The sequence below is a fragment of the Ornithorhynchus anatinus genome, chromosome 5 (genome assembly GCF_004115215.2).
Source record: "Ornithorhynchus anatinus isolate Pmale09 chromosome 5, mOrnAna1.pri.v4, whole genome shotgun sequence".
NCBI classification, from domain to species: Eukaryota; Metazoa; Chordata; class Mammalia; order Monotremata; family Ornithorhynchidae; genus Ornithorhynchus; species Ornithorhynchus anatinus.
In genome coordinates, this window is record NC_041732.1 from 1,972,396 (window position 1) to 1,992,900 (window position 20,505).

Genomic DNA, 20,505 nt, shown 5'->3' on the forward strand with positions numbered 1-20,505 from the left:
GCGTGTGTCTGAAGTCCTTTCACTCATTCGTACTTACCGAGCGCTTGCTGCCCTGTCCTGAGCGCTTGGGAGAGTGCAGTACGACAATAAACATCCCCTGCCCACAACCGGCAGATAGCCGTCCGGAGGTACGTCTGTGTATTTGTGTGAAAGTGGGAGTTTGTGTGTCCACCTGTCTTGTCGGGGGGGTGTGGGTGTGGTGTGTGTTAGGGGCTTAATATCCGCTTATACTGCTAGGTGTCTGTTGGTCAATATGCGTGTCTGTTTATGCTCATTTGTGACTGTGAATGTTGAGTTGCATGTTAGTGTGGGAACTTATCTTTGGCGGTTTAGGTGAGAGTGTGTATCTGTCGGTGTGTGCCTGTACAAATGAGATCTCCTGAGCCGACGCGTGCACGGATCGGTGTTTCGCTGTGGGTCAGGAGGTGCCTAGGACGGTGGGCTAGCGTGAGTACGACCCTGTATGTGTGTTAGGGAGGATGCAGGTCCTTCCCCTGACGACTAATTCATGCCTGCCTCCCCTGCTAGACTAAACTCCTTGAGAACCGGATTCTAATCTACTTACTCTATTGTAAGCACTTAGTACGGGGCTCGGCACGCAGTAAGCGTTCACCAAATACCATGGATGTGTGTGAGGGTTGCGTGTCGGGTTCACCCTCTTTCGAAGCCAACCGTTCGGACTTTTGATCTTCTCCCGTGCGTGCAGAGGGTCCAGTCGCAGCCGCTTTAGGGGGCGAGACGGGGGGGGGGGGTCCCCCTCCCCTCGCGTTACTTCCATCGGGGGCCACCTGTCTCCTGGGCCCGGCAAGGAGGGGGAAACTGAGGCCTGGAGCTGGGGGTGGGGCGGGAAACCCGGCATCTTGGCCCCCGGGCGGGGGCCTGGCGGTGGGCCCCCACTGCCATCTAGTGGCGTCGAGGAGAACTGCCCAGCCGGGCACGGGGGCACAGGGGCGGGGGGCACGGCGGGCACAGGGGGCACAGGGGCAGGGGGAACAGGGGCAAGGGGGCCCAGGGGCAGGGGCAACAGGGGCAAGGGGGCCCAGGGGCAGGGGCACCTGGGGCCCAGGGGCAAGGGGGCCCAGGGGCAGGGGGCACCTGGGGCCCAGGGGCAGGGGGACCCAGGGGCAGGGGGTACAGGGGCAGGGGGGCAAGGGGGCAGGGGGACCCAGGGGCAGGGGGGCCCAGCGGCACCGGGCCACGGGCCTGCCCCAGCTCACCCCGGCCAAGACGATGATGGAGAGGGAGAGAAAGAGAGAGAGAGAGCCACCTCGGGCGGCGGGGTGGGATCCCCGGAGCTGCGACGTCACTCCCAGGACCCGGGTTCCAATCCCATCTCCGCCGTGGCCTAGTAATAATCGTAATAATGTTGGTATCTGTTAAGCGCTTACTAGGGGCAGAGCACTGTTCTAATTATAATAATGTTGGTATTTGTTAAGCACTTGCTAGGGGCAGAGCACTGTTCTAAGCGCTGAGGGAGATAGAGGGTCATCAGGTTGCCCCACGTGAGACTCCCAGTCTTCATCCCCATTTTCCAGATGAGGGAACTGAGGCACAGAGAAGTGACGTGACTTGCCCACAGTCACACGGTTGACAAGGGGCAGAGTCGGGGTTAGAACCCATGACCTCTGACTCCCAAGCCCGGGCTCTTTCCCCTGAGCCACGCCGCTTCTCTAGTGCCACCAGCCTGGGCTTGGGAGTCGAAGGTCGCGGCTTCTAACCCCGACTCTGTCACCTGTCTGCTGTGTGACCTTGGACAGATCACTTAACTTCTCTGTACCTCAGTTACCTCATTTTATGGGGATTAAGTCTGTGACCCCCAACGTGGGACAATCTGATTACCCTGTATCTTCCCTAGCGCTTAGAACAGTGCTGGTACCTAGTAAGCGCATAATAGATACCTTCATTATTGTTATTACTATTATTATTTGTCTTCTGGATGACTTTGAGCAAGTCACTTCACTTCTCAGTTCCCTCGTCTATAAAATGGGGATGAAGACTGTGAACCCCGTGTGGGACAGAGACTGTATCCAACCCGACTATTCTGTAGTTACCGCAGCGCTCTCAGTTCAGTTCAGTGCCTGGCCCAAAATAACGAGAAGCGGCGTGGCTCAGTGGAAAGAGCCCGGGTTTGGGAGTCAGAGGTCATGGGTTCGAATCCCGGCTCCGCCCCTTGTCAGCTGGGTGACTTGGTGCCAGTCACTTCACTTCTCTGGGCCTCAGTGACCTCGGTGTAAAATGGGGATGAAGACTGTCCTACGTGGGACAACCTGATTTCCTTGTATTAATAATAACATTGGTATCTGTTAAGCGCTTACTTTGTGCCGAGCACTGTTCTAAGCGCTGGGGTAGATACAGGGTAATTAGGCTATCCCACGGTGGGGGGGTTGTACCCCGCCCCGAGCGCTTAGAACAGTGTTTGGCACATAGTAAGTGCTTAACACATGCCATCACTATTATTATTAATAACAAATACCATCATTATTATTATTCTCTGTGCCTCAGTCCACTTATCTGTAGGGATTAAGACTCTGGGCCCCGTGTGGGACAGGGACTGCGTCCAACCCGATTACCTTGCATCCACCCCAGCGCTTAGTTCAGTGCTTGGCACACGGTAAGCGCTTGACGGAGGCCCCAGTGATCGAAACAGAAGCAGTGTGGCTCAGTGGAAAGAGCACGGGCTTGGGAGTCAGAGGTCATGAGTTCGAATGCAGGCTCTGCCACTCGTCAGCTGTGTGACTGTGGGCAAGTCACTTAACTTCTCTGTGCTTCAGTCACCTCATCTGTAAAATGGGGATTCCCTGTGAGCCTCACGTGGGACAACCTGATTACCCTGTATCTACCCCAGCGCTTAGAACAGTGCTTGGCACTTAGTAAGCGCTTAACAAATACCGACATTATTAAAATAGATGACTCTTAGCTAGAAGGATGGGCGCAGGCTCCTCCTGAAAAGCAGCGTGCTAGAGAAGCAGTGTGGCTCAGTGGAAAGAGCCCGGGCTTGGGAGTCAGAGGTCCTGGGTTCGAATCCTGGCTGCACCACTCGTCGGCCGGGTGACTTGGGGCAAGTTCATTCATTCAGTAGTATTTATTGAGCGCTCACTCTGTGCAGAGCACTGTACTAAGCGCTTGGAATGTACAATTCGGCAACAGATAGAGACAATCCCTGCCCGATGACGGGCTTACAGTCTGATCGGGCAAGTCACTTCACTTCTCTGTGCCTCAGTTCCCTCATCTGGAAAACGGGGATGAGGACTGTGAGCCTCACATGGGACAATCTGATCACCCAGTATCTCCCCCAGCGCTTAGAACAGTGCTCTGCACAGAGTAAGCGCTTAACAAATACCAACATTATGATTATGATTATTGAAAGGGGGATGAAGATTGGGAGCCTCACGTGGGACAAGCTGATTACCCTGTATCTCCCCCAGTGCTTAGAACAGCGCTCTGCACAGAGTAAGCGCTTAAGAGAAGGAGCGTGGCCCCGTGGAAGGAGCCCCGGCTTGGGAGTCAGAGGTCACGGGTTCTAATCCCGGCTCCGCCGCTTGTCAGCTGTGTGACTGTGGGCCAGTCACTTCACTTCTCTGGGCCTCAGTTCCCTCATCTGTAAAATGGGGATGAAGACCGTGATTCCCCACATGGGACAACCTGATCACCTTGTATCCTCCCCAGCGCTCAGAACAGTGCTTGGCACATAGTCAAGCGCTTAACCAATCCCAACCTTTTTTTTTTTTTTCAAGAAATACCAGCGTAATTTAGCTGCGGAGCCGCCGCTGGAGAAGGGGCGGGAGGGGACCGGGGGAGGGGGCCGGTTACCATGGCGACGGCCCAAGCGCTTCGCCCCGCCCCTCTCTCGCCTGGGTTTCCTCCCGCCCCATTGGATGGCGGCCGGCGCGCGTGACGTCACCGGGTCGGGGGAGGGGCCTGCTCCCGGCCCCGCCCCCCGCCCTTCCCCCGGGCGGCCGCTGGGTGGCGCTGCGGCCGGCGGCGCCCCGCCCCGCCCCGCCCCGCCGGTCCAACATGGAGGAGGCCGAGCCAGGCGAGGCCCGGGACCCGGGACCCAGCGGCGGGGGCTTCTCCCCCGGGCCCGCGCCCTCCCGGGACCCCCCGACCGCCCCCGACCAAGACGACCCTTCCCAGGGCGGCCCGGCCCCGTCCGGGGAGGCTCCGGGGAGGAGCTTCCTGCTCTTGGATCAGAAAGAAGCGCTGCAGGTAAGGGAAAGGGATGGGCGGGGTATGCAGCAGCAGCAGCAGCAGCAGCAGCAGCATCCTCCTCCTCCTCCTCCTCCTCCTCCTCCTCCTCCTCCTCCGCACGTGGGTATGGGGTGAGCGCTCACTATGTGCGGAGCTTGGGGGGCGGGGGCCGCAGGCCGGCAGCCACCCGTGCCCGTGCCCCGGCAGGTGTGCGGCGCCGAGGCCCTGGGCGACCTCCTGGGCTGCGACCCCGCCCGGCGCGTCAAGGTGCTGTCGGTCTTCGGGAAGACGGGCGACGGCAAGTCCCACTGCCTCAACGAGGCCCTGTGCGGGGGCCGGCCGGTCTTCCCCACCGGTCGGGGCCAGGCCCCGGCCACCCTGGGCGTGCGGGCCGCCCTGGCTCCGGGCGGCCACCTGCTGCTCCTCGACACCGAGGGCCTGCTGGGCCCCACCGCCCACCCGGCCCGCCGCCGCCGGCTGCTGCTAAGGGTCCTGGCGCTGTCGGACGTGGCCGTCTACCGCACCCGCGCCGAGCGGCTGCCCCGGGACCTCTTCCAGTTCGTCGGAGGGGCCTCCGGGGCCTACGGCCGCTTCTTCGCCGGGGAGCTGCGGGCCCTGGCCGCCCGCCTCGGCCGGCCGGGGGAGGAGACCCCCGCCGCCCGCCTGGGACCCGCCGTCCTCGTCTTCCACGAGACCACCCGGACCCGGCTGCTGGGGCACGGTACGGGGGCACCGACGGGACCGGGACCCCGGGGTGCCCCTCCCCGGCCGGTGGCACTTGTCATCGCACCCGTTACGGTGGTATTGGCCGAGCGCTTCCTCTGTGCAAAGCGCTGGCCGCGGCCCCGGGCGGAGACGAGGTGATCAGCTTGTCCCACGTGCGGCTCGCGGTTGTAAGCCCCCTTTTAATAATTACAACGTCGGTATCTGTTAAGCGCTTACTACGTGCCGAGCACCGTTCTAAGCGCCGGGGTAGACGCAGGGGGATCCGGTTGGCCCGCGTGGGGCTCACGGTCTTAATCCCCATGTCACAGATGAGGGAACTGAGGCTCGGAGAAGCGGAGGGACGCTTGCCCACAGTCACACGGCTGACGGGTGGCAGAGCCGAGAGTCGAACCCATGACTTCCGACCCCAGAGCCCGGGCTCTTTCCACTGGGCCACGCTGCTTCCCCAGATGAGGTCACCCAGGCGCAGAGAAGTGAAGCGATTTGCCCAGTCACACAGCTGGCAAGCGGCGGGGGCGGGACCAGAACCCGTGACCTCCGAGCCCAAGCCCCGGCTCTTTTCACTGAGCTACGCTGCTTCTCTTGGCATCCCCGCCCCCCACCCCTTGCTCTGGGCCTGCGCCCACGAGAGGCCCTCCTTGCCTATCCTCCCGAGACCCCTCTGCCCGGCCGTCACCCCCCGTGCCCCGGGCAGATGCCCACAAGATGCCCCTTTGGTTTATCCGTTATCCACGAGAAGCAGCGTTGGCTCAGTGGAAAGAGCCCGGGCTTGGGAGTCAGAGGTCGTGGGTTCTAATCCCCGTTCGCCCCTTGTCTGCTGTGTGACCTTGGGCCGGTCACTTCACTCCTCTGGACCTCAGTTACCTCCTCTGTAAAAATGGGGTTTAAAAAATGTGAGCCTCACGAGGGACAACCCTGATTACCCTGTATCTACCCCAGCGCTTAGAACAGTGCTCTGCACATAGGAAGCGCTTAACAAACACCGTGATAATTATTATCATCATCTTCCCGAGACCCCTCTGTCCGGTTGTCACCACCCCCCCGCGTGCCTTGGGCGTATACTCATGAGGTGCCCTCCTTGCCTATCCTCCCTTAACCTCCCCCCCCCCGCCACGTTGTCACCTCCAATGCCCTGAGCGTATACCCGTGACATGCCTCCCTTGCCTGTTCCCCCGAGATCCCTCCTCCCGGTTGTCACTCTCCGTGCCCTGGACGTATTCCTAATAGATGTCCTCCCGCCCTATCCCCTCAAGACCCCTCTGCCCGACAGTAATAATAGGAATAGCGATGATGGTATTTGTTGAGAAATTATGGGCCAGGTACTACTGTTCTAAGTGCCGGGGTAGATACGGGATAATGGGGTTGGACCCGGTCCTTGTCCCTCATAGGGCTCACGGTCTTAATCCCCATTTTACAGATGAGGGAACCGAGGCACAGAGAAGTGAAGTGACTTGCCCGCGGTCACACGGCCGACACGTGGCAGAGCCGGGATTAGAACCCGTGAACCTCTGCCCGGTCGTTACCCCTCTGGGCCCCCGGGCATATGCCCACGAGATGCCCTTGCCTAGCCTCCCAAGAACCCTCTGCCCAGTTCCCCGGGGACCTACGGTGCCAACTCAAGCGACCGGCAGGGAGCGGGGGTGGTGGCCGCAGAGCTCTGACCCGGGCGTGCCCGCAGGCGGGGACCCCGGGGAGGCAGATCGGCTGCTCCAGCGGCGGCTGCGGAGCCTGGACCTGGACACGGCCTGGTTCAGCTGCCTGCGCTACGTCGGCACCCACACGCCCCGCCCGCCCACCGACTTCTCCGCCTTCCGTGCCGCTGCGCTGGACCTGCTGCGTGACACGGGCACCCGCGCCCCCCGGCCCCTCCACGTGGTCTACGGGGCCCTGAAGGTGCCTCGGCCGCGGGTGGGCGGTGGGCGGGGCGGAGGGGCCGCCGTTCCCCCTCCCGCCCGGACCCCGGAACCGTTCCCGGCCTCGGGTGGCACGCGCGGGGGTGCCCGCTCCTCCAGGCCCGCTCTCTCTGCCCCAGGCCCTGACGGAGAAGTTCAACGGGGAACTCTCCGGGGACCCCAACCCCAGCTCGTTTTTCCCGGACGCCTATTTCACCTGCAACGCTCTCTGCCTAAGCTGCGGGTAACACCCGGACCCCGGGGAGGGGCGCCAGCCAGGGCACGGGGAGGATCTTTGACCCCCGGGGGGGAAGGGGTTGGAGTCGGCGGGGGAGAGAGGGAGGGCGAGACCGGGACACCCGGGGTGCCTCCCTGCCAGGTGTCGCTGCGTGAACGGGATGAACCACGAGCGGGACGGGGAACCCCACGGGGCCCAGGGGCTGTGCCGCTTCTCCCACCGGTATGGAAACCGAGTGCTGCTGTGCAAGGTGAAGGGCGCCGGTGGGCACAGAGGTTGGAGGGCGGAGCGGGCCCGTGCCACCCCCGCCTCCCAGCCCCTGACCCCCGACTCCCTCCCCTGGCAGCGATGCTACGAGCGCGGGAGAGAGGAGGTGCTGCAGCCCCGGGCCGCGGCTTCCACCGACAGCACCTTGCTGGGCATCGCCAAGTTCGCCTGGTCCGGGTGAGTGGGCGTGGGGTTAGGGCGCTGGGGGACGGGGGCAGGTCTAAGAGCGGGTAGGCCCAAGGGCCCGGGAGGCGGCTGGGTAGTGCCCGGGGAGGTGGGGCCCACTCCTGTCGCTCACCCGACCCCCGTGCCACCTCTTACCGCTCCCCCAGGTGGGTCCTCGAGTGCCCGCGCTGCGGCGTCGTCTACCGCAGCCGCCGGTTCTGGTACGGGAACCCGGAACCCGAGGGCAGCGCCGCCCGTACCCAGGTCCGCCACGTGTGGCCCGGGGTGAGTCGGGGCGCCCGGAGGGGTCGGAGGAAGGAAGGAGGAGGGTCTCGGGGCCCGGGGGGCGGTGGGTGTGGGGGATGAAGAGCCCCCGGTGGTGCCCCTTGCCTCACCCTCATCCCCGCCCCGTGCAGACCCTGGCCCTGGGCACGGAGCAGCCCCACACCGGCAGGCGGGTGCTAGACGGGGTGGGGGAAGCCCTGGAACTGGTGAGCGGGTACGGGGCGCCCCCCGCCCGCGCCGCGGCAGCCTGGCTCGCCGACCTCGTGGCCCCTGCCTACTGGAGACCCAACGGTGACATCACGGTAAGCACCCCGCGCCCCTCTCGGCCCACCCCCCTCGCCCGGAACTCCTCCCCCTGCCTCCCCAGCTGCCCGCCAGGCCACACCCATCGGCACCAGGCCCCCCCTTCACCCCGCACACACCCGAAACCTGGTCCCCGCCCTCTCCCCGGGCCCTGCCCCTGCCAGATTGTCCCTATCTGTTGCCGAATTGTCCGTTCCAAGCGCTCAGTACAGTGCTCTGCACACAGTAAGCGCTCAGTAAATACGATTGAAAGAGTGAATGCCCATCCCACCAGGCCCCGCCCACACCCACCTCTCCCAGGCCCCACCCCCAGCTTGACTTCCATCTAAGTCTCACCCCCTTTTTGGCGGCGCCCCCCCGGCTCGAGGGGCGAGGCTGCCTGGCACAGGCCGGGCGGTTCGTACTGCCCCCGAGGGTGTATCCCGGGGGCCGGAAGGGCCTGTGAGTGCCATCGTCGGAGGTCCCTTGCAGATGTGTGCCAGCTGCCGGCTGCCCTTCGCGCCGGGGGAACAGAAGCATCACTGCCGGGCGTGTGGCGAGGGCTTCTGCCACAGCTGCTCCGGGCAGAGGATGCCCGTGCCTGCCCGCGGCTGGGGTCTCACCCCCGTGCGGGTCTGCAGGTCCTGCTTCCGGGCCCGACAGGGTGAGCCCCGCAGGCCCAAGTCTGGGATTGCCCCGGGTTGGGGGCTGGAGACTTGGCATGCCCACGTGCCTCCCTTTGGGGGGTGGTCTCCCCGGGACCAGCTGCCCGACCTCGAGGGCACCGGGGCCTCACCCCCCCCCCCACTCTTCCCTCCTCCTCGCAGCCAAGTCCCTCGCCGAGGAAGCGGAGCCGGCACCGGAGGCCGAGAGGGCACCGTTGGCTCGCAGGGTGACCGAGGCCACCCAGACTGCTTTGGAGCTGGTGTCGGCAGCTGTGGAGTACCCGCTGGGTGAGGGACGGTGCGGGTGGGGAACGGTCGAGGGGGCAAATACCCTGGGGCCCCTCCCGGTGCCCACACCTCAATACCGACCTGGGCATCCCACATCCCTGGCTCTCTCTTCATAATGATAGTAATGATGGCATTTGTCAAGCGCTTACTATGTGCCAGGCACTGTTCTAAGCGCTGGGGTAGGTACGAGGTCATCAGATGGTGGTCCCACGTAGGGCTCACAGTCTTCATCCCCATTTTACAGATGAGGGAACTGAGTCCCAGTGAAGTGACTTGCCCAGAGTCACACAGCTGACAAGCGGCGGAGTTGGGATTAGAACCCATGACCTCTGACTCCCAAGCCCCGGGCTCTTTGGGGACCCGCTCAAGGCCTCTTGGGACCTTGTACCCACTGAGTGTCCTATGCTTTCCTGGGCACCCCTAACCCTTCCCTCTTGGGCACCCCCCAGGTTTGGTGACCGAAGCCGTCCGGCCCAGCTACTGGACTTCGGACCGGGACCTGGCCCGGTGCCAGCTGTGCCAAAGCAGCTTCACCGCCCACCTGCGGCGGCACCACTGTCGGGCCTGCGGGCGCGGCGTGTGCCAGGACTGTTCTCCCGAGCAGCGCCCTGTGCCCTCGCGGGGCTGGCCTCTCCCCGTCCGCGTCTGCCTCGAGTGCGCCCGGCGGCGGGGCCGGCTGTGAGCCTGGCAGCCGCTCGGGAAAAGACTGCCCAACTCACACCGCACTTTTTGTAATAAAAGGGGTTTTCCAAAGCTGCGGGCGGGTGGTGCTCGTGCCCTGCAGTCAGCCCTCCCCGGCCCCAGCGTCCCCGATTCCCTCCCCTTGCCTGGCACCAGCCCGCGTGCCCCCCACTCCCCGAGGCGGCACCCCGCTGCCAGCGTCGCGCTATTCCTCCTTTATTGACTGTGACCATATAATACAAATCTGCAGATTCAGATACAAAAAAACACCTGGAAACGAAAGTTAGAAAAGTGCGGACAGGCGGCTCGGGCCGCCGCCCTGTGCCCGCCTCCCTCCCCGCTGCTGGCGGGCACAGACGTGAGGTAACGGAGTGTCTGCTCATCCCGGACGCCAACGCCTCCCCTCTCCCCCTCACACCCCACTCCGGCCCTCCGAGCCACGGGGCTTTGGTCCTGGCCCGGACCGCCCCCTACGGTGCTGCCTGGCCTGAGCCCAGACAGGTGGGCGGGGGTCAGCGGGGAACCGGGCAACAGGAGGGGCCGAGATGGCAACCACCCCACCCCCCACCCCCGGGGCCGGGCGCAGATTGGCAGTGAGAAGGCGGGCCCGGGGCCAAGCCCTCGACTTGTGCTGTGGAGGGCCCCCAGTGGGGGCTGGGCTTGGCGGGCATGGGTGACGCCCCCTTTCCTCTGCCAGCTGCCCCTCCCTCGGGCCGCGCCGCCCAGAGGGAAGAGGAGAGAGGCGCCCCCGATCCAGCGCCTGGCCGAGCGGAGACCGGAGCGGAGGCTGGAACGCAGGCGGCAGGGAGATCCAGGGTGGGTGGGGCCCATTTGGCTTTTAAATCGGAAAGATCAAAATGGAGAGAGGATCGGGTATCGGGATGGGCAGACGGAAGGAAAGACGACTGGGGCGAGGGGAAGGGCAGATAGCAAAGACCCTGCCCTTCCCGCCCAGGGGCGGGGCCGGGCTATGCCCGCCCCCCGCCGCACCGGTGCCCCCCAACCCGCAGACTCTGCATCCTGGCACGGCTGGCCCCACGGGAGCCGGGGCCACCGAGGGAGTCTCTGTGGAGTCGGGGGGGCGGGGTGGGGGGCGGGCAGGGGGAGGGGAGCGTGCCGGCCCCGGAGGCTACAGTTTGATCTCGAAGGTCTTGTGCAGGTCTCCGGAGAACGGGTTGGGGGCCCGCTCGGGGGCTTTGGCTTCTAACGCCGCCCACTGGGCCTCGAACGGGTCGGGGGCCGGGGCCGGGGCGGGACCCGGCTCGGGAGGCCAGGGGGCTCCGCCGGGCCGGGGCCGGGCGACGGCGGGGAGGGCGGGGGCGGCGGCGGGAGCCGCGGCGCTGCCTGCCAGGGCCGGGGCTGGCGGCGGGGGGAAGGGGCTGGCCTTGCCTCCCAGGTTCGCAGGCTGAAGCGGAGCGGCCGAGCAGAAGGCGTTGGTGACCATCTGCGAAGGGGTGATGCCTACCACGGGCACCCGGGGCATGGGGAAGCCCAGGCCCGGGTAGGCGGGCACGAAGGCGGGCGGCAGGCGGGGTGGCAGAAAGAGGCCCGCGGGGGCGGGCGCCGCGTCATAGGACAGGGCCGGGAAGGGCGGCAGGGCCATCGGCATGCTTCCGGGCATCGCCCCGGGCATCGCCGCGGGCGGCAGCTGCTGCTGCTGCTGCTGCTGGGCTTTCGCCACCTGGGCCACCTCCTCCAACCAGCGCTCGGCCTCCGACGGTGTCCGCTTGTGCCCGGGCTGAAAGGTGGGTGTGGCGGGGGTCGGGCTGGAAGGCTCCCCCCAGGCCGAGGAACCTGCGGGACGAGACAAGTCGGGGGCGGTCGGGGGACGCGAGGACGGCGGGAGCCGGCGTCCGCGGGCGGGGACTGAGGTAACGCTCGGCCCCGGCGCAGGGAGGACGGGGTGGCGGCGTGGCCCTGGGGGGTGACAGCAGAGGCGGCAGGTACCTGCAGGCGTCGGGGTGGGCAGGGGCCCCCCCCCGCTGGCGAAGGACGAGCTGATCTGGGTGCAGAGGGCATTGATGCCATCGCTGTCGCTGGGCGGCTCCACCTCCAGCACTGCCCGGGAAGGGGGTAAGGGGACAAGAGGGTCGGGGGAAATCTGGGTCCCCGTGCCCCAGAGCCTCCCCGCCAGGCCTCCTCCCCCTCATCCCTCCAGCCGACCCGGGGCGTGGGGGACTCTGTGCCCTCCCTAGAGGGTCCAGCGACCACTGTCACCGTGCCGCCCCCAGGCCCCGGGTTGCCCTGCTCCCCACCCTCCCTGATGCCCCGTCACCAGTCCAGGGCCCAAGCCAGGGATCCTTTTTTTTTGGGGGGGGGGGGGGTACTTGTTAAGCGCTTACTCTGTTAAGGGCCGGGATGGATACGAGCTGATGAGGACGGACACAGTCCCTGCCCACAGTCTTAAGGCTCACAGTCTTAATCCCCATTTTCCAGGTGACGTAACTGAGGCCCACAGAAGTGAAGCGACTTGCCCAAGGTCACACGGCAGACAAGCGGCGGAGCCGGCATTACAACCCGGGTCCTCTTTCCACTAGGCCCCGCTGTCCGACGCCGCCTCGGCTAGCGGGCCTCCCCCAGGTCCAGCCGGGCGGTCCCCGGGGCCCCCTCGGGGCCGGCCCGGCCCGGGGCGCCCGCCGCTCACCTGTGCCCTTCACCTGGAAGTCGGTGCGGCGCTGCAGGGTGGACGGCAGCTCGTTGAGGCGGAGGGACAGCTGGCGCTTGAAGGGCGAGTTCTTCTGACTGAGGGCGGGGAAGCCGCGGAAGGAACCCTGGCGCACCAGCTGCTCCAGCGGTGCGTGGCGCCGGGGGATGGCGGCCCCTCCCGCCCCGGGAGGGGGCCCGGCCTCCCCCTTCTCCACGGGCGAGGTGGCCGCCGGCGTCGGAGACACGTTGCCCGGCTGGGCGGGGCCCGGGGACGTAGCGGGCGCCGCGGCGGGACCCGCCGCCCCGGCCACAGCCGCCTCCGCTGCTGGGGACACGGGCGGGTGAGGTTTGCGGCCCCCAGCCCTCCCCCCCCCCCGTGGCCCCCCGCCTCGCCCCCGTGCCCGCCAGGGTCCCCCGGACATCCCCGCCCACCTTTCTTCTTGTCCTGCAGCTGGCGGGGGGCGTCCTGGCGCTCGGCTGGTTGCTGTGCGCTGCCCGCAAGGCGGAAGGAGCCCTGGCGGGCGAAGCTGGTGCGGGAGGCGTCGAAGGCGGCCGTGACGCCGCACTCCTTCTCCCGCCGCTGCTTCCGCTCCAGGCAGGCGGCAAAAGCACAGCCCACGGCGTGGCTCAGCCGCTCACCCTGTGGGCCCGGGCGGGCGGGGGAATAATAATAATGCTAACGGTATCTGTTGAGCGTTTACTGCGTGCCAAGCACCGTTCTAAGCGCTGGGGTAGATACAAGATCGTCGGGTCGGACACGGTCCCTTCCCCACATAGGGCTCACAGCCTCAACCCCCCCTTTTTACATATGAGAGAAGTGAGGCACAGAGAAATCAAGTGACTGGCCCTCGGTCACCGAGCGGGCAAGTGGCAGGATTAGCCCCCAGGACCTTCTGACTCCCAGGCCCGGGCGCTATCCGCTAAGCCGTGCTGCTTCTCCAAGGGTCACGGGGCGGGCACGCTGGAGGGGCGAGGGGCTCCGCGGGTCAGGAGGTGGGGTGCCGTGGGGAGGGGGCTCTCAGAGGGAGCGCCTGGGGAGCCGGGATCCCAGGGGACTCGGGGGGACCTGGGCCCGGCCTCACCGAGTCCTTGAGTGCCATGAAGCAGTGGCAGATCCAGCGGCGGGTGGTGCCATCCCGGCATATGTAGGAAAAGGCCTTGTCGAAGTTGCGGTCGGGGGCACAGAACGACACCTTCTCGATGGTCTGGTCCACGATCAGGTCCTGGGGGCGGGTGGGGCAGGCCCGGGTACCGGGTGGGTCAGAGGGGAGACTGGGGGGACGCGCTCGGGGGAAGAGAGAAGGAGGGCCGAGGGGGGCTCTGACGAGGGGAAGTCAGGAGGTGGGGAATGTGGTCGGGTGAAGGGGGGGGGTGTCTCAGAGGAAGAGTGGGGGAGGTGCGAGATGCGTTCGAGGGGAGATCGGGGTGCCCCGAGGAAGGGGTGGGGGGAGGGGATCCTCTGCCCCCCCCCCGCCCCCGATACCTTAGTCTTGTCGTCCACCACGCGCAGCCCGTCCGCCGACACCCACAGCACGGACTTCACCGACTTCCGTCCCGTCTGGAGGGCAGGAGGGTCAGCGGGACCTGCCCTCCCGCCCTCGGGCCAGGCCTCGACCCTCCCCCATCCCGGACCCCCGCCTCCCGCCCCGGCCTGGGCCCTCACCGCCTTCAGCTTCTTGACGGCGTCCTCGCAGACGTGCATGCCCCGTGACTCCTCCACCTCCACGTGGCCCAGGTACTGGCGGGAAGAGGGCACCGCGGAGGGCACAGGGGCATGAGAGTTGCTTTCCCCAATCCCCTCTGCCCCCCGACCTTGTTTCCCCCCGACCCCAGCCTCGCTGCCTGCTCATCTTTCCTCCCCTCTCTTTACCCCTGCTCCTTCCCTAGGCCACCCTCGACTCCCCTCCTTGGGTGCCTACAGGTTTCCTCCCTGTGTCCCTTAGATCCCTCCTCTGACCCCCCCACCCCCATTCCCCTTCCTGTGCCCCCCTACTCCCCTGCCTCCCCAGCTCCCCTCTCCATGCCCCCTGGATCCTCTCCCCTACCTCCTTATAACAATTATAATGTTTGCGGCATTTAAGTCCTTACTCTGTGTCAGGCACTGTACTAAGCGCTGGGGTGGGTACCGGCAAATCGGGCTGGACGCAGTCCCTGTCCCACGTGGGGCTCATAATCTTAATCCCCATTTTACAGATGAGGTCACTGAGGCCCAGAGAAGCGAAGTGACTTGCCCAAAGTCACCCAGCAGGCAAGTGGCAGAAACAGGACTGGAACCCTGGACCCTGATGATGATGATGGTATTTGTTAAGCACTTACTATGTGCCAGGCACTGTTCTAAGCACTGAGATGGATACAAGCAAATCGAGTTGGACATAGTCCCTGTCCCACGTGGGGCTCACGGTCTCAATCCCCATTTTACAGATGAGGTAAGGGAGGCCCAGAGAAGTGAAGTGACTGGTCCAAGGTCAAACAGCAGACCAGTGGTGGAGTCGGGATTAGAACCCACGACCTTCTGACTTCCAGGCCTGTGTTCTATCCACTTCACCATGCTGCTTCTCCTAAATCCCGTTCCTAAGTCCCCTGGATCCCCTGCCGCCATCCGCCCCCACCCCACCGGCTTCCCTCCCCGCTCCCCCCGGCTGCCTCGGGGGCTCACCCTGACAGGGAAGCTGCACTTGCCCTTCCGCACGGCCTCCTCGTCTGCCTGCCACTGGTGGGGCCGGCTCGCCTCGGGCACGTAGGCCGGTTTCCGGCGCCGCAGGCTCTGCCGCAGCTTGTTCATGGTGCCAGCGCCGTCTGGGGGGCCCCGGGCGGGCACGGGGGTCACGGCCGGTGGCGCCCAAGGGCCCGGCCCAGCCCGACCCCACCACCGGCGGAGGCGAGTGTGTGCGTGTCCGGTCGCGCCCACGGGGTCTACCCGACCTCTGCTCCCCGCCCGGTACCCCCCGGGGGGCAGCCCCACGCCCACTCACCCTGCTCCGTCCTGGAGGTTGGCGGGGGCACCCGCGTGAGGTGCGGGGCTTGGGTGGGACGCTGGGGCTGGCCAGGCCCTCCTCGGCCGCTTCCCCCTCCTCCTCCTCTCCCTCTTCCTCCCTGGACAGAGGACCGGGGGTCAGGATCTGGGGTCCTGGAGTCCGCCCCCACCCCAGGCCAAGAAGATGGCATACCTTGGCTCCAGGCCTCCCCTTCCCCCCCGCCCACCAGGTAGGCTGCGACCAGACTCTGGGTGGGAGGGAGGGAAGGTTCCCCCATCCAGGGCAGCTCCGGACCCCTCTGACCCCTGGCCCCACCCTGCTTCCTGCCCACCCTACCCCCGGTTGCCTCGGTGATGGTAACAGGGGAAACGAATCACATGGTTCTGAGGTAACCAGCACAAAGGGGGGCGGGGGGGGGGGGGGGGCTGAGGAGGATCTCTCCCCTCCAGTCCCTCCCGCTCCGAGAATCGCAGAGCTGGAGCGTTGGCTAAGGGGTCTCCTGGTCCAGCCCCCGGCCTCCAATCCCAGCAGGCGGGTGTGACGGCCCCTCGCCCGGCTGGGCAGACGCTACATCCTCCCTCGTTTCTGAGTCCGCCGGCTCTTGGGAGTTCTCCCGGTGTCCAAATGGACTCTCCCCTGCCTTTGCTTAAACCCACCTCCCGGGCCAGCCCCCAACGGGAACGGCCCTGCCCCATTCCACCCCCAGGCTCTCTAATCCCCTAAAATTTCCAGTCCCTCCTAATATCCCACTCATTCCCAGCCTCCCCAGTCCCCCGCCAATCAATCAATCAATCTACTGAATTTGTCGAGGGCTTTCTGCTTGTGAAGCACCTTCCTAAATGCTTGGGAGAGTACAGTATAACAGAGTTGGTAGACGCGTTCCCTGCCCACAGCAAGTTTACAGTCCGGAGTCGTTCGGCTCCTCTTCCTCAGCCCCAGGGCTCAGAAGTCCGTAACGTTAATAATAATAATAAATCATAATAGTATTTGTTAGGTGTTTACTATGTGTCAAGCACTGTTCTAAGCCCTGTGGTAGATAGAAGCTAATCACATGAAGCTCACAGTCTTAATCCCCATTTTACAGATGAGGTAACAGGCCCGGAGCAGTCCAAGTGACTTGCCCAAGGGTCACACAGAACACGTGCGGTGGAGTCCGGATCAGAACCCAGGTCCTTCCGACTCCCAAGCCCGGGCTCTATCCGCTAGGCCACGCTGCTTCCCGTGCTAGAAAAGATGGACCGGCCCATCCCCAAAGGCAGATGGCCAGGACCGCTGCTCTCTTGGGTGGGGGACCCCGGTCTTGCGGGGGGCACCAGCCACAGCCATATGACTACGGATACAAGTGCTGTGGGGCTGAATGCCCTGGTTCCCTATCATTCCCAGTCTTCCCAGTTCCCTAATCATTCCCAGTCCTCCCAGTTCTGTAATCATTCCCAGCCCCTCCTGGTCCCACAATAATCATCGTAATTCTGGTATTTCTTTAAGCGCTCACCGTGTGCCAGGCACCGTTCTAAGCGCTGGGGTGGATACAGGCAAATCAGGTTGAACACGGCCCCTGTGGGGCTCACAGTCTCAAGCCCCCTTTTACAGATGAGGTGACCGAGGCCCAGAGAAGTGAAGCGACTTGCCCGAGGTGACACAGCAGACAAGCGGCAGAGCCGGAATTGGAACCCGTGACCTTCCGACTCCCAGGCCCGTGCCCCGTCCACTGAGCCACGCTGCTGCTCAACTGGCCGGCGATTCCCGGGCCCCTCCTGTCCCCCAGTACCAGACTCATCCCCAGCCCCCCGAGTCCCCCAGTGCCCTAGTTCCCTAATCACTCCCAGTCTTCCCATTTCCCTCCAACCCCACAACCCCCCAGCCTTTCCTCGACCCTTCGTATCTCCCCAGACGCCACCCGTTCCCATTCCCCTGGGTCCCGTCGCTCCCAGTACGCCCTTCCCTAGCTCGGCCGGAGCCGCGTGACGGTGAAGGCCGAGGGTCTCCCCCCTCCGCGCTCCCCCTGCCCCTCGGGGGCCAGAAGCGACGGGGACCCAGATCGGGGCAGGGGCATCGCCTCCAACCTCCGGCCCTGCAGCAGGCCGGCCGCCCGCCCCAGATGCGGGCCGCAAAATGCCCGGCCACGCAACGCCTCGACAGCGGCGTGCGCAAATAGAGGCCCCCCCACGCCGAGGCGGTGACGCAACACCGCCGGAGATCTCTCTCTCTCTCCGGAGAGACCCAGAGATGCCCCCCAAGCCCCCAGACTCACGGTGGGACAAAGGGAGGCCCGAAGCCCGACCGACCCCGACGTACAAAAACACGCACCCGGATTCGCACTCCGCTCAAACACACGTGGCGGTGACAGGTGGCACAAAGGCGACGCAGACGCCTGCCCCACCCCGTCCCCTCTCTGGGGACCCCCCCCCCATCCTCCCCGGCAGATTGAGCGTGGGGCTGGGGGCGGGCCGGGGCGCGGCGGTATTGTCAGGGGCGGGGGCCGGGGAGAGGCAAACTCCGCGACAGCTGCGGCCGAGCGGACTGGACAATAGGGGGAGGGGGCGGGGAAGGGTCCGCACAGCTGCCCCCCCCCCCCCCAGTCACCACGCCAGCTGTGCCCACCCGGACCCCAGCGGGGAGGGAGGAAGGACCGGGGGCCCAGACGCCTCCTGCCCGGGCTGCCCCCTTCCGAAACCCCTCCCGGAGCCGGAGCCTTCGGGTCCCTCGGATGCTTCTCCTCCTCCTCCTCCCCGGGCTGCCAGGGAAACGCGGGGGCAGAAGGCAGGCAAGTGCCCCCCGGGCCCCCTCCGCCTCGCCAAGGCTGCTGCCGCCATCTGCTGGGCAGGATTCGCCCCCGGGGGAGGGGTCCCCGGGTGGGTGCCAACTACTCCGCTCTACCCTACTTAGGGAAGACTTCGCCCGCCGCCGTCCGGGGAGGGGGCGGCGGAAGGGAAAAGCCTGGGGCGAGGGCGGGGGGGGGGGGGGCTCTCTGGCCAGCTGGCACCCCGCAGACTCTCCCGGAGGGGGCATCCAACGCCCCGGCTCCCCTTCACTTCAGGTGGGCACGGGGGGGGGGGGCTGCGTCCCGTGGGCAGCAACAGGGACGAGGATCCGAGGCTCGCCGTCCTCAGACCAACCCGGGGGGGGGGGGGCACAGACTCCCCCGTCCGTCCCCCCACCCCCCCCCCGAGGCCGGGGCTGGAAGAAGGCCCGGGACACCGATGCCCTACCTGGCACCGCTTTGCGATCCCAACCCCGCGGGGCACCGAATCGGGGGAGATGGGGTAGGGTGGAGAAGAGGTGCAGGTCCTTCTCCTCGAGGACCCGGATAACGCCGCCCCCGCCGGCTGGACGATCCAAGGCTGGACGATCCACGCCCGGAGCCCGGGGATGGGGAGGGACGGAGGGACGGAGGGAGGGAAGGGGCGCAGCCCCCGGGAAGGGCTCGGCGCCCCTAAATCCTGGAATGGGGGCAATGAACTGTCCTTCCTCTTCTTCCTCCTCCTCTCCTCCGCCCCCCGCCCCCCCCCCCCAGCCGGTCCACATCAGCAGCCGGCGCCGCGCTCCCCCTCCCCCCGAGCTGGGCCTCCGCTGGCCCCCTCTGCCCCGTCTCCCCGGACCCCCCCAAAACAGAAGAGAGCCCCTCCGCGGCGTCCTTACGTTAGGTCCTCCGGGCTGGAGGGCGGCGGCGGCGGTCCGGTGCCTCCAGGGTCCCGGCCGTCCCCGGTTCCCCTCCCCCCGCCGCCCCCCGGCCCGGTGCAGTTTCGCAGCAGCGGCGGCGGCGGCGGCCCCGACTGGCGGAGTTGGGGGGCGGGGGGCTGCACGCACGCGCCTGCTCCGTCCCCGGGAGGATGCCGTTCGGGACCCCCCTCCCCTTCCCGAGCCCCGCCCACCCTCGACGCCCATTGGCCCCCCCCTCCTCTTTAACATGCAAAGACCCCTCCCCTGTCTCTGCTCCTAGGCCCGGCCCCTTCCCCGGGCCTCGACCCCCCCCCCCTCCCCCATCTGATCTCTGACCTCTCGCCCCCTCCCTCCTCTCCGGCGGCCCCCACCAACGCCCCCTCCCCGCCCCCCCAGCAGACTAGGGGAGCTTCCCCCCTCCCTCCGCCCACCGCCCACCTCCAGCCCGGAGCGGGGAGGGGAAGAAATGATAAAGCAGATTTTAGGGCCTGGAGTGGAAGGGCTGTCCGGGCTCCTCTTCCTAGGCCCCAGGACGCGGGGGCCCCGAGGGTGGCACGAAGGCCGAGGCCGCCCTCTCCCTCCCCCGCCGTCTCGGGCGGGGGACGCCCGGTCGGGAGGGCACCAGCTGCGGGCGAAGGGGGGCTCGAGGGCCGCTGCCGGGGTGGGCACCGGGGGGTCACGGGGAGAGGGGTGGGCGGGAGAGGGAACTTTGCTCCCGGGCCCTACCTGGCTGCGCCTTCCGGGCCCGCTCCTCCCTGTGCCGCCTCCGGCGCCGGGCAGGGGGGCCCAGGAGGGGCACGATGCCAAGCGGGGCGGCCTCGACTCCTCGGGCGGGCCGGGGAACCGGAGGAGGGGTGGAGGGGGAGGAAAGGTGGGCGAGAGCGGCCCCCGGGGCTCCCCCGGGGCGCCGAGGAGCAGGGAGGTGGGCATCGGCTCTGCCCGAGGGCGTGGCCCCCTCTGGCCTCCCAGCCTGCCGCAACCCCCCTCCCCTCTTTCAGCCCGGGGGCCGGTTCCCCCCGGGCTCCCCCGCCCACGCCCCCGTGGCTTTGGCAGAGACGCCCGAGAGGGCATTAATGCGCATTAATGGCACCGGCGAGCTCAGCTTAATGGGAGGCCGCCCTGCCCTGCCAGCTTCTTGCGGTGGGGGCGGGGGAGACGGGTAGATGGCCGGGAAGCCTCGGGGTGGCTGGCTGCTGCCCCCCCGACCGGTGCCCGGCGGGCCACTGGCACCCTTGCGCCAGAAGAGAGGGGGCGGGCCGGGCGGAGGGTGGGGGGCCCGGGATGGGGGGGCCGGCTGCGTCCCCCCTCCCCAGAGCGGGTGCCCAGCATCTTGGGGAGCCGCCCGCCCTCCGTTAAGGCCGGCGCCGAGGAGCAGATGGCCCCAACCCGCCAACACGCTTGGCTATTCAGGGGGCGGGAAGGGGAAGGAAAAGCAGAGGGGGAGAGAAATGGAAGCGGGGAGGGGCGGGGGAGGGGGGTCGGGGCAGCCACATCTGCAGGCTCGAGTCCTCCCACCCGCTGGTAATTAGGGTACGGCGCGACCTCGT

At 66.5% G+C, this 20,505-nt stretch overlaps 2 protein-coding genes across 3 annotated transcripts; one reads left to right on the forward strand and one right to left on the reverse strand.

Moving 5' to 3' along the window:
• Positions 1 to 4,014: 4,014 nt before the first annotated feature.
• LOC100081199 (zinc finger FYVE domain-containing protein 1-like) lies at positions 4,015 to 9,753 on the forward strand. The gene is made up of 11 exons (XM_039912243.1): positions 4,015 to 4,206; positions 4,396 to 4,909; positions 6,593 to 6,807; positions 6,947 to 7,050; positions 7,186 to 7,294; positions 7,391 to 7,488; positions 7,644 to 7,761; positions 7,893 to 8,063; positions 8,536 to 8,707; positions 8,871 to 8,996; positions 9,446 to 9,753. Exons 1-11 carry the CDS (start codon positions 4,015 to 4,017, stop codon positions 9,676 to 9,678), a joined length of 2,052 nt encoding a protein of 683 aa, XP_039768177.1. The 3' UTR covers positions 9,679 to 9,753.
• Positions 9,754 to 10,531: 778 nt separating this feature from the next.
• NUMBL (NUMB like endocytic adaptor protein) lies at positions 10,532 to 19,021 on the reverse strand. 2 transcript variants are annotated; one of them, XM_029066525.2, is made up of 10 exons: positions 18,938 to 19,021; positions 15,296 to 15,416; positions 14,980 to 15,119; positions 13,987 to 14,061; positions 13,807 to 13,881; positions 13,406 to 13,546; positions 12,756 to 12,963; positions 12,322 to 12,645; positions 11,625 to 11,735; positions 10,532 to 11,471 (listed from the first exon to the last, which is right to left on the reverse strand). In XM_029066525.2, the coding sequence occupies exons 3-10, from the start codon at positions 15,103 to 15,105 to the stop codon at positions 10,807 to 10,809; spliced, it is 1,725 nt and encodes a 574-aa protein (XP_028922358.1). In that variant the 5' UTR covers positions 15,106 to 15,119; positions 15,296 to 15,416; positions 18,938 to 19,021; the 3' UTR covers positions 10,532 to 10,806. The 2 variants fall into 2 exon arrangements, with proteins under 2 accessions (XP_028922358.1, XP_028922360.1); XM_029066527.2 differs by having other exon boundaries at positions 12,322 to 12,648.
• Positions 19,022 to 20,505: the final 1,484 nt, after the last annotated feature.